The sequence below is a fragment of the Esox lucius genome, chromosome 18 (assembly GCF_011004845.1).
Source record: "Esox lucius isolate fEsoLuc1 chromosome 18, fEsoLuc1.pri, whole genome shotgun sequence".
NCBI lineage: Eukaryota > Metazoa > Chordata > Actinopteri > Esociformes > Esocidae > Esox > Esox lucius.
This window is the reverse complement of record NC_047586.1, coordinates 14,791,653-14,804,083: the sequence shown is the minus strand read 5'-3', so window position 1 is coordinate 14,804,083 and position 12,431 is coordinate 14,791,653. Positions and strand designations below refer to the sequence as shown.

The 12,431-nt window shown below is 42.8% G+C and overlaps 1 protein-coding gene across 1 annotated transcript in view; it reads right to left on the bottom strand.

Annotated features, from left to right (window-relative positions):
* The window catches only part of LOC105017653 (nesprin-2), a 74,381-nt gene that overhangs the window by 18,008 nt on the left and 43,942 nt on the right, over positions 1–12,431 (bottom strand). The window contains exons 51-56 of the mRNA XM_034287670.1: positions 12,131–12,225; positions 7,840–8,074; positions 7,274–7,468; positions 5,799–5,924; positions 3,411–3,566; positions 360–518 (exon numbers count right to left, since the gene is read on the bottom strand). Coding sequence (XP_034143561.1) covers positions 360–518; positions 3,411–3,566; positions 5,799–5,924; positions 7,274–7,468; positions 7,840–8,074; positions 12,131–12,225 — 966 coding nt within the window. The remainder of the gene's footprint in view (positions 1–359; positions 519–3,410; positions 3,567–5,798; positions 5,925–7,273; positions 7,469–7,839; positions 8,075–12,130; positions 12,226–12,431) is intronic.

Below are 12,431 nucleotides of genomic sequence, written 5' to 3'. Positions count from 1 at the left end.
ATTGTATGGATCAAGCCAGTTCTGCACAGTAAGGTAAGCTGTGCATGTACTGTATTCCAAACATGAATCACCTCAGTTTGATAAGAAACATATTATTTACAGTATTTGAAAGAATGGATTGTTACCAGGATTGTAGTGGAGCATGAACTTCATAAATACGTTGAATTTTTAACATGGGGAAAAGCTTTTGCATCAAGTCAGATTCACATTTTATATTTAATAAACAGCACAATGCATTTAAAATGTTGTAATCACAATTTTATACACATTTACATGTACACATTACATTTGAGGCCCATCACTTTCACAACACCTGAGGTCATACCCCATGTGTACGGTGTACCCAAGTATCCTCCTACCTTCTTCAGCTTCTCCAGCATCTCCCCAAGGCTCAGGTCTCCGCTGTGTGACACCTTGTTCTCCATCTGGGTCAGCCAATCGCACAGCTCCTTGTTTTTGTCGTTGAAGATGGTCCAGGCGCTCAGGCGGTCGGCTATCTCCTGCCTGCGTAGGGATACCTGAGAGAAGGAGCAGTGGTAAGGGAGGGTGGCGAGAAGGGGCAGAGGGTGGTGCCACATGCGGAATCTCGGACTGTTCAGTGCTTGTATTAAGTTTCTTGACTGGGGGTTACATGCGTTTCCTGGAGGTCGTCACTGGTGGATGGATATAGCAATTGTTCCAAATTTGGAGGCAACGGACTGACAATCAGAGGCAGAATAAAACACTGTGATGGGGGTCCAGCCTGACCTGTTCCCAGATCTGTTTGTGCTCATGCCTACTCATTGGCAGACATGGGGTGAGACTTTACCACTTTTGCCACTGTAATAATGTTAACTGGGTAATCTTCCATATAAAATATGCAACACATTAAGTTACTTAAAGACTGTCAATTAAACGGAGGCCCAACTCAGACCACTGAAAGAAAACATTCAATTAAAAAACAAACTGTGATGCGGTTGTAAAAACCATACAGTGTGGATTCATTAAGTAGCCCATAAACAACACCCTTAAGTGCCACAAACTTTGAAATGCTTTGAAAAAATAATAATTTGAATTTGCTTCAGTAGGCAAGCAAGGTTTAATGGGTTAACGGCAGTAATGGGGCAGGAAATCTACCGTGCTATCAGTGGCAACTCTCAGTAAAGTGTCAACCCCTAACAGAGTGCTTTAGCAACATGCCACTTGATCCTGGCTTTTGTAGTCACTAGATTACATTACTTAGAATGACTGGGAACATAACACAAAAAAAGACTAAAGGCTCTGGCTGAGAAGACCTAAGAGGTCACTTACAACTGTGTATTGAGTAATGCAAAATTGGATGATCCCAAAAGAGCTTGTGATAAAACCGTCCTGCCGTGCATTCTTTTCCGTGAAAAAAGCACATTATAGGCGGAACAACATGGTACAAATCTCTGTAAAGGTTATAGCCTCTTACTATAATGCAAGTTTGACCTAGATATTTCATGCTGGCTTGTCGCAGCAAAGTGGAGCCCTAAAAAGGTTAATTGCAAATCAGCCGAGGCATTTTTTTGAATTATACTAGAGTTGAAAATAAATTGACCCCAAACCTATTTTACCTTTCTTATCCTTTCTTTTACCAGGCAATGCAAATGAAAGAACCGAAAGGGACTCTCCATAATCAAGTGAATTGCATGAGGCCCCAAGAGATCCAAGCTTTTCATATGAAATGAATAGTGTCCATTTTCCTAATGACAGTTTACTGTAGATTATACTCCCATTACTCCACAAAGGAGGGTCTGTTCAGGTCAACGAGTTTAACAGGCAGACATGGGTTCATTTGGACCGCCATAATTCTTGGACTATGGACAGTTACCGTTTTTCACCACAAGTATGACACTTTCCCTCACATCCTGCCGAGGCTTAATATTCATAACATTCTGCCAGGAGCAGTTTTCATTGTGAGCTGGAACTGCCCTGTGAGGACTTGTGTGGCCACCACAACAGGGAACAAGCAATGTATCCTAAATCACAGGCAGGCAACAGCCATGGCCGGCCATCTGTTCCCGAGCCACTCCAGTCACCAGCTACACCTGCAACCTGTTTGCCTTGCCGGGGCAGAGGCATGCGTTGTGGGCACACTGTAATATGAGAACACTGTCAAAATGAATGCCCCATTTTTCTACTTGCATCCGTAACCCATGCAACATCTTTGTCAATGTGTGAGGAAGCCAACTGTTTTCTGGAGAACTTGAAACTGCTGCCAGCGCAGCAACAACAGGTTGAAACGGCTGCCAGCGGGCAACAACAGGTTGCAGGTGCGGCCAGTCACTGGAACCATGAGCCCCCGCTGAGAGGCTAACTAAGCCCGACTGCACAACAATAACTAAGTCATCAAAATCAACAGAACAGGCAGTTATTCAAAGCTCTGTCCGTCTTTTAAATTAAAAGGAGATTTAACTGTAGCTTGAAACTCTGACCTCAGGTCAGCTAAAGAGCTAAATGCTTCTTTTCACCATTGTTTGGACCAGTCAGTGCAGAAACTTAATTCAGTCACAAACTCAAGAAGCGTTCAAATCACACGTGCAAAGGTCTATTACAATAGATAACAGACAAATTCAGTTACCCACTCCAACAGAACTTCACTTTCATTTGACCACACCATTCAAACAGCTCACATGCTTTAATCAGGGCACAATAAGATCCCAAAACAATCAAGCTAACGGCAAATTTTTCTCTCACTGACAAAGATTTATATCAGTATTACACCACATGGAAGTACAAATGCCATTTACAGAGATTTAGGACCTTAACCAAACACACACCATGTGCATAATAAACACAATTCTTCAGTGGATATATGAAAAGGGTGCATAAACGGCAAATGTAAAACTTTTTTCTTTTTTCTTATTCAATGGGATTGCTTAGAATATTGGTAATAATACTCTTATTTATTTTCTTTGCGTGCAGTTTGAAGAAAGCAGATTTATACTGTTTACAATAATGACAACAAGCCAGGGGTTCCAGTAATCTACTCATTGCACTAACACCAGCCAATAATGCATTTCTAAACAATGTTTTGGGAAGACAACTGCCTTCTTGCTGATCAGTTACATTCCCGTCACCCACATGCCAGATTTTCCCTCCATTTTCATGCTACTCATCATAATGTGCTGCCATGAACCAGTGAATGTGTTCCACATTGGTCATCAACCCCCGTAGAGGAGCAGTTTGTGTCCACAATCCCCTCATCCCTCCTCTCACTTCCTCACTCTCACATGCAAATCCACACAGTTTTCCCATCTCTCTCCCACAGACATTTACAATGCTGTCTTCCTACATCTCTCTACTTCCTCCTCTTATTATATAGTACTTCTCTGACTCTACATTTCTCTCTCTCTCTCTGTTTCCCCTTAGCCTCTCAACCTTTATATTCTTTCTCTCCATCTCACCTTCAGACAGAGTTCCTCCCACTGGCAGTGCAGCTGCTCCACCTGTCCTTGTAGCAGGGTGGCGTCCCCGGACAGGATGTACTGGGAAAGGTCCGTCTTCATGGTGGACAGCTCCTTCATTCCACCGGTCCACAGCTCCAAAGAGGCCTTGTCCTCCTGCATAACACACACACACACACAACTGTCAGGCACCCTGTTGCTGTTGTGAGTGCATGCTACTCCAGTACATGTGTTTCCCTTTCCGTCTCTGTGTGTATGTCTCACTCTCTAGCTTTCTCCCAACCCCGCGGGATTAAGAGGAGGGGGAGGGGAGCAGGGGGCAAACCGGGAGGGGAGAAGGGGGAGGTTAACGGGGGGATGGGAGAAGGGGAAAAGAGGGAGGAGTGTGGAACTCTCATAATGGTGAGATGCAATGGCAGGGGAGTTTTAGGAGCCCCCCAAAAAAACTGTAGCTAATGCTTGGGTCAGATGAATTCAAAGAAAACACTGTGAGACAAAACAGAGATGATTTTAATAACCAATGAACTGACAAAACTAAACAGTTGGATTAGGAAAAAAACTGGATCTCTCCCCTTCTAGTAGTGTTTCCCTAATGATGCCCACTTCACCATAATGCATTACTTCTAAACAGAGTCTTATTAACCCTGGACACAGTTTGTTTTGTTTTTGCCACTGTTTGGGTCCTCCAATCTCTCAGTTGTGATGTTGTTAGCTAGAAGCAAAGATATTTAGGTAGTAGCCCATGCAAGGACAAAAATACTTTGTATATGTCACAGTGATGGGTGACAGGACTTAGTAGTGGTGAACTCTGCAATTCACCTCATCCAGCAACTTATAGATAATTTTGGAGTCCAACACAAAAACATTGCATAAGATCCTTCCTTCAGCTTCTTTGACAATAACTCAATCTGCGGTTTAAAATGTATACTTTCATCCAACCAGAAGGCAAACTTAACTCACAAAATGATAAATTCAGGTAATACCAGGGGAAAACTAGTCGAGCTTCTTAAACTTAAAAAAGCTGTGGAACTAGCTACTACATAATAACTACTTGAAACAACAGAAATGTTTAGCAGTGTGTAGGTCAATGTTTTCTTTGTTATATTACTAAATAACCATGATCCGGTACACAGCCATATCACCCACCACATGTGCCATCAATTTGGCAACCACACTCACCCACACATACACCAATCAACCATAACATTATAACCACCTGCCTAATATTGTGTAGATTCCCCTTTTGCCTACAAAACAGCCCTGACCCGTCGAGACATGGACTCCACTAGACCTCTGAAGGTGTGCTGTGGTATCTGGCACCAAGACGTTAGCAGCAGATCCTGTAAACTGCGAGGTGGGGCCTCCATGGATCGGACCCATTTGTCCAGCACAACCCACAGATGCTGGATTAGGTTGATATCTGGGTAACCTGTAGGCCAAGTCAACACCTTGAACTCGCTGTGTGTTCCTCAAACCATTCCTGAACTATTGTTGCTTTGTGGCAGGGCGCATTATCCTGTTGAAAGAGGCCAGTGCCATCAGGGAATACCGTTGCCATGAAAGGGTGCACATGGTCTGCAACAATGCTCAGGTAGGTGGAACGTGTCAAAGTAACATCCACGTGAATGGCAGGACCCAAGGTTTCCCAGCAGAACATTGCCCAAAGCATCACACTGCCCCTGCTGTCTTGCCATAGTGCATCCTGGTGCCATGTGTTCTGCAGGTAAGCGACACACATGCACTCTGCCATCCACATTATGTAAAAGGAAACATGATTCATCAGATCAGGCCATCTTTTTCCATTACTCCGTGGTGCAGTTCTGATGCTCACGTGCCCATTGTATGCGTTCTCGGCAGTGGACAGGGGTCAACATGGGCACCCTGACTGGTCTACGCAGCTCCATACAAAACTGTGATGCACTGTGTTCTGACATCTTTCTATCAATACCAGCATTCACTTTTTCAGCAATTTGAGCTACAGTAGGTGGTCTGTTGGATCGGACCACACTGGCCAGCCTTCGCTCTCCACATGCATCTATGATGCCGGTTTGCCGCTTTTCCTTCCTTGGACCACTTTTGATAGGTACTGACCACTGAAGACCATGAAAACCCCACAAGGGCTGCAGTTTTGGAGACGCTCTGACCCAGTCCTCTTGCCATCACAATTTGATCCTTGTCAAAGTCCATCAGATCCTTACGCTTGTCCATTTTTCCTGCTTCTAACACACCAACTTTGAGGACAGAATGTTCAATTGCTGCCTAATATATCCCACCCACTGACAGGTGCCATGATAACGAGATTATCCGTGTTATTCACTTCACCTGTCAGTGGTCATGTTGTTATGACCGATCAGTGTATATTTAAAGAGATCCAGATTCAACAGTTACCTCTGTGAGCTTCTCTTCACATTGTAGCTCCTCCTGCATCGCTGGCAGCGGCTGGTTTAGCCTGTCTCTGAGCTGCTCCAGTCTGTGTGCGCTATCGGCTAGTCTGGTCTGACAGCGGCTCCAGTTCTGTAATATACAAACAAAAATATTTAGAATTCTCCATTGATATCTTGTGGACACAAAATCAGTTTACCGTTCACTTCAGTTGAACATCATAGACATTGTGAGTAGAAGATTGACAGGGTATCATGGTGTGTATTTCCCCTTCTATATATCAACATAAAAAACTCAGTTTCAGCTCAATCTGGATTAAAACATTATGTCAGTGGACACACTCAATGGTGCATAACCTGGAAACTGGTCCGGGGTGTCCATCAAATCAGCCTCCTAAATGCCACCCTATTCACTATTTAGTGCACTACATTTGACCAGAGCCCATTACAGTCCTATATTGTAAAAATTGTATAATTTGGGATACAACATTTAACCCAGCCTCCCATGGTCCCTGTTTTCACACGCTTCTGTAACCTGACTCCACCAGGAGGTAGTAAACATCATTCATGGACAATGTCAAAATCGCTCTGACAGATAGCAACTATGAGTATATTTCAAATATTAGTAATTTAGCTGACACTACTGTCTAAAGGGATATTATTGAATGGATATTTTACATTTTAGCACATTGTGTACTTTACATTTTTTTGCCACACAATCACCTTTTGACCTTTTTAGCAAATACATGAGGTATTTGGTTTTCATGGGTTTTTCATGGGCAGTTTGAATAAAGGTAGGGTAAATGGATTGTGGTGGATTATAATTTTTTTGGGTCCTTGCGATCATGGAGAGAGCAAGCAATAACTAATAAGTGTGGTTTCAACCGCTCCATATTGGACTTTAAAACTGAAAAACTGTAGGGAGCACTGCAAAATATGCCCCTAATTGAATATCTTACAACACACCATACGGTTATGACCAAACCAGACCAAGTTTTTCATTTTGATGGAAGGCTGAACCCTCATGCGTTACTTTGTAATGATCTTCTGATCATTTGCACCTGTTTTGGTACACCTGACAAATCTTTGCCATTTTATGTAACAGTAAATGCAAAAAAAAATTGCTAGATCGGTTCATTTGTGTCCAAATACATAAAAAGAACTTGCACTTTTTCACAAGACCATATATAAATGTACATTTTACACTACGCAGTCGTCTGTGTTCAGACGTCTCTGTGGGACCAGAACTGGCAGCTGGCCCCTGCATACATTATGGTTAGATTAGGTTCAGATTAGAGTTGCTTTTTGATCGCCTAGGCTTTAACAGGGGTATTCCACAGAAAAATGACAGGGTATGTAGGTCACACACATGCCCCCCCCCACCCCCCCCCCCCCCCCCCCCCCGCCCCCCACTACAATGCCCAGTTAGTCCTCATGTTCACATGCTTCCAAGAGATACATTAGGTTTATTGACTGACATACCTGAACAACACTTTCAAGCAGGGTTTTCCTTTCCCCCAGCAGTTCCCTGGTGTGGTCCCAGGCCTCCTGCAAGGTCTCTAGGTCCCTTTGTATCTGGACCAGGGTGTGTGGCTCCGCCCAGGTGTGCAGCAGCCCCCCCACCTCTAGTGTCTGTCTGTAGAGGACATCTTGCTGGAGAAGAGTCTCTTCAACGCGCTGATAAAGGGAATACATGGCAGTTTCAGTTAGCTTATGTTAGCCTATGGGAAACAGAAGACGTTAGATGTAACCGTTTTCTTGTACGAGGATTTTTTGTTTTAATGCATTTTCTTTTATCTTTAGTGTTTTTTTTATGTCAGTATTGTTGTATAGGGACAGGGTGGGGACAACTGGGGTCAGTTGAGGATGGGCGAGGTTAAAAATGTTTTTAAAATACACACCAAAATGCTCTTTTAGCCTTTCAAGGCATGGAAAAAAAGAACACTTACATTTTATGAGTGGCAAAATTGCCACCTGCATTATTCCAATTAACTTGAATGGGAGGAACTGTTCTAGCAATTTAAAAAAAATGATTTCTACAATCTCACCTTCAAGTCCATGAAGGCACCAGGGAGCCGCTGCAGAGTACAAAGGGCCAGAGTAGCAGGGGGAAGTAAGACCTCTATGTCTCTTAACAGCCTCATTAGCCTCTTCATGCAGCGGTTGACAAAACGCCACTGGGCCAACCTGTTCTGCACCAGGCTCCTTCGCTGCTGTTCAGCACTCACAACCCCCTGCCAACGCTCTCTCATCTCCACCAGCTTTAGGGTGAGGTCAGGCCTGCTTCGAGGAGAGGAGGGAAAAGGGAGGAAAGAATGGCAGAGGAGAAGTGGAAAAAATAAAACAGAACGGTTGATGGTATTTCAGGGAACATATTACTGAAATGCACTGGAATGCATGAGCCGCTGTCTGAGTCCTTCCTCTCGGTCTCCCTCTATGTACCTTTCTTCCAAACCTCTCCTTCATACCGTCCTGTCACTCCAAACAATAAAATACACAAAGAAACATTGTCAAGAAAAAAATGAAGTGAGGCATTGCCTGTTATCCCATAGAACAATTGCACCCAAGAGCAAAGCACTTCACCCCTAATGGTTACAAGCTTCACTTAAAAATGATGCAATGAGGGTTGTGTACTGTAACACCAAAAAGCAAGAATATCTGTGTAAATAGAACAATTAAGCAAATATTGATTTTGGTTTCAAAAAGAGCAATTCCTAAAACACTACATATCATGGCAGAAGTCAGGTACAAGACAGACATGAGAGATTTTAGCAGCAAAGATGGCGCTGTATTTTGTGACAGTATAGGTTGTCTTATAATCATGTAATGGTCTGCTGCTGAAATCTTTCTTTCTCTCTCTGAATATGTAGCCTATAGTTGATAGACACGTTGTGTATTTATTCCATGTTTCAGTAATATCTTTGCTGTTGGACTTTGGCAGTCGTCATGTTTTGTCAGCACTGATGTAGTACTAGCAGACTCATCGCTGCACTGCCTATAGGCCTCAACTTATTAAACAGGCATGTTTGGCAAGATTGAGCTGATTTCTTTTAGACACATTGTCATGAAATATGTTGGGTATTTTTGCTGGATTTCTTTTTGGCCCAGCTACTTACTTACTCATGCCCAGCCAACAGCAATTTCTCTCTATGCCACTGGTGAACTCATTCCCTTCTCTGCACATATTGAAAGGAATTAGCAAAGTAAAGAGTTTCCGCATCTCAGTGATTTCCTTTAAAAATTATGAAGGGAAGCGCGCAAGAACATCCTGTACAAGAGAAAGGAGTTGTTTGGCTGAGGCCACTGTTTTTACAAAGCTTGGATGTTTCCACACTAGGTGCACAGTGACTGATTCATTTGGTAGTCCTTAGTGTATGCCAGCTTGCTGTACAAGTGAAGAGTACAAGAGATGCTACCCTGTGTGAGTGGGTGTGTATGTGAGTGTGAGTGTGTGCGGGTGTGTGTGTGTGTGGGTGAGTGTGTGAGAGAGAGAATTATGTTGACAGTTGAGATGCCATTACCCCAGTGTAAGAAACGTAGCAATAAAACTTCATTTTTAATGACTTTACTAGATGGCAGTTTATCAGAGGAAATACAAGACCGCAAGCTTTGATTTACTAACCAGTGGAAGCCAGAACGCCCACGGTGAGGCCAGAGTGGAATGAAGTGCTAAACCCAGCATAACAACATGGCTGTCCTAACTGGAACAATGTTAAACAATGGAAAGGATAATGTTTGTTCTCTTTCTACGTATAGCAACGTGTAATCCAGGCTGCTGATTATACATATACAGGTGCTGGTCATATAATTAGAATATCATCAAAAAGTTAATTCATTTCAGTGATTCCATTCAAAAAGTGAAACTGGTATATTATATTCATTCATTGCACACAGACTGATATATTTCAAATGTTTATTCCTTTTAATCGTGATGATTATAACTGACAACTAATGAAAATCCCAAATTCAGTATCTCAGAAAATTAGAATATTACGTAAGACCCATACAAAAAAAAATTTTTTAGAAATGTTGGCCAACTGAAAAGTATGAACATGAAAAGTATGAGCATGTACAGCACTCAATACTTAGTTGGGGCTCCTTTTGCCTGAATTATTGCAGCAATGCGGCGTGGCATGGAGTCTAATGTTTATCATAGGTACATTTCAAGTGTGAGAGACAGAATCTAAAACAAAAATCCAGAAAATCACATTGTTTGACTTCTAAATAATGAATTTGCATTTTATTGCATGACATAAGTATTTGATCACCTACCAACCAGTAAGAATTCCAGCTCTCACAGACCTGTTAGTTTTTCTTTAAGAAGCCCTCCTGTTCTCCACTCATTACCTGGATTAACTGCACCTGTTTGAACTCGTTACGTGTATAAAAGACACCTGTCCACACACTCAATCAAACAAACTCCAACCTCTTCACAATGGCCAAGACCAGAGAGCTGTGTAAGGACGTCAGGATTAAAATTGTAGACCTGCACAAGGCTGGGATGGGCTACAGGACAATAGGCAAGCAGCTTGGTGAGAAGGCAACAACTGTTGGCGCAATTATTAGAAAATGGAAGAAGTTCAAGATTACGGTCAATCTCCCTCGGTCTGGGGCTCCATGCAAGATCTCACCTCGTGGGGCATCAATGATCATGAGGAAGGTGAGGGATCAGCCCAGAATTACACGGCAGGACCTGGTCAATGACCTGAAGAGAGCTGGGTCCACAGTCTCAAAGAAAACCATTAGTAACACACTACGACATAAAATCCTGCAGCGCACGCAAGGTCCCCCTGCTCAAGCCAGTGCATGTCCAGGCCCGTCTGAAGTTTGCCAATGACCATCTGGATGATCCAGAGGAGGAATGGGAGAAGGTCATGTGGTCTGATGAGACAAAAATAGAGCTTTTTGGTCTAAACTCCACTCGCTGTGTTTGGAGGAAGAAGGATGAGTACAACCCCAAGAACACCATCCCAACCGTGAAGCATGGAGGTGGAAACATCATTCTTTGGGGATGCTTTTCTGCAAAGGGGACAGGACGACTGCACCGTATTGAGGGGAGGATGGATGGGGCCATGTATCGCGAGATCTTTGCCAACAACCTCCTTCCCTCAGTAAGAGCATTGAAGATGGATCGTGGCTGGGTCTTCCAGCATGACAACGACCCGAAACACACAGCCAGGACAACTAAGGAGTGGCTCTGTAAGAAGCATCTCAAGGTCCTGGAGTGGCCTAGCCAGTCTCCAGACCTGAATTCAATAGAAAATCTTTGGAGGGTGCTGAAAGTCTGTATTGCCCTGCAACAGCCCCGAAACCTGAAGGATCTGGAGAATGTCTGTATGGAGGAGTGGGCCAAAATCCCTGCTACAGTGTGTGCAAACCTGGTCTACAGGAAACGTATGATCTCTGTAATTGCAAACAAAGTTTTCTGTACCAAATATTAAGTTCTGCTTTTCTGATGTATCAAATACTTATGGCATGCAATAAAATGCTAATTAATTACTAATTAATTACTAATTATCTTACAATGTGAATTTCTGGATTTTTGTTATAGATTCCGTCACTCACAGTTGAAGAGTACCTATGATAAAGATTACAGACTTTTACATGCTTTGTAAGTGGGAAAACCTGCAAAATCAGCAGTGTATCAAATACTTGTTCTCCCCACTGTAGTGTTTAGTTATTGGGGGTTTCATATAAATTTTTTTATAGATAATGTTTTACTTGCAGGTAATGTCAGAGCTCAACATGTGGGAGCTCAGAATTATACTGTTGCCCACTAGTAAAGATTTTTTCCCCCAGATTTAAAGGGTAAATTCCAGCATCCCTCTTGCTTATAAACACTCTACATACTCTGGTAAAAAGATGTTTGTCTCAGTTCAGTCATGATTTTTCAAGAGGAAGAACAGCAGTTGTTTTTGATTAGTAAACCCTGCCATGCTGGCGGGTGGTATCATTCACAGTAAAACCCAGCCATAAGACAAAGTGTAGGCTGAGGAAGAACGAACACGTCGCCTCAGGAAAACACATAGCACTTTCACTAAAACCTTCACAGCCAGATGATCAGATTTGCCACATGTATCAACTGTGTAAAATGACGACCTATGGATGTAAAGCATTGTACATTCTGGATAAAGGTTTGTTCATGATATTTCAGATGAAACAAAAGTGGATGTCCACTGGTGTGCGCTTCAAAGTATTCCAGGTTCATGGTGACATTGTCAGCACACTGAGGTTTTTTGTAAAAGAATGGTTATGATATAATCTCAGACATCATTTGTCATTCAGTCTCAATGCAATCTGACCTATTAAAAGCTATCCGGCTAGAAATATAGCCTTTACCTTTCCTCTTCTGAGGTGTCTTCCATTGAAATCAATGCATTGCTGATGAGCTCTCTGAAGACTTTGTCCCCGGCCAACACCTCAATCCGGAGTGTCTGTGGAATAACAAGGAATATCAATCAGATGAAACTTAATGAATGACTTCTAATGACAGCAGCTGTCACTAAGTGCTTGACTTTACATGACCCGAACCACAAAGCCAGTGATGCAGGTGCACAGTGGTCAGGTAAAACAATTTAGAAGGAAGAAACCTGGGACCCAGGGCTGGCCTGTTCTTTGATGCCTGTAGAAGACATTAACA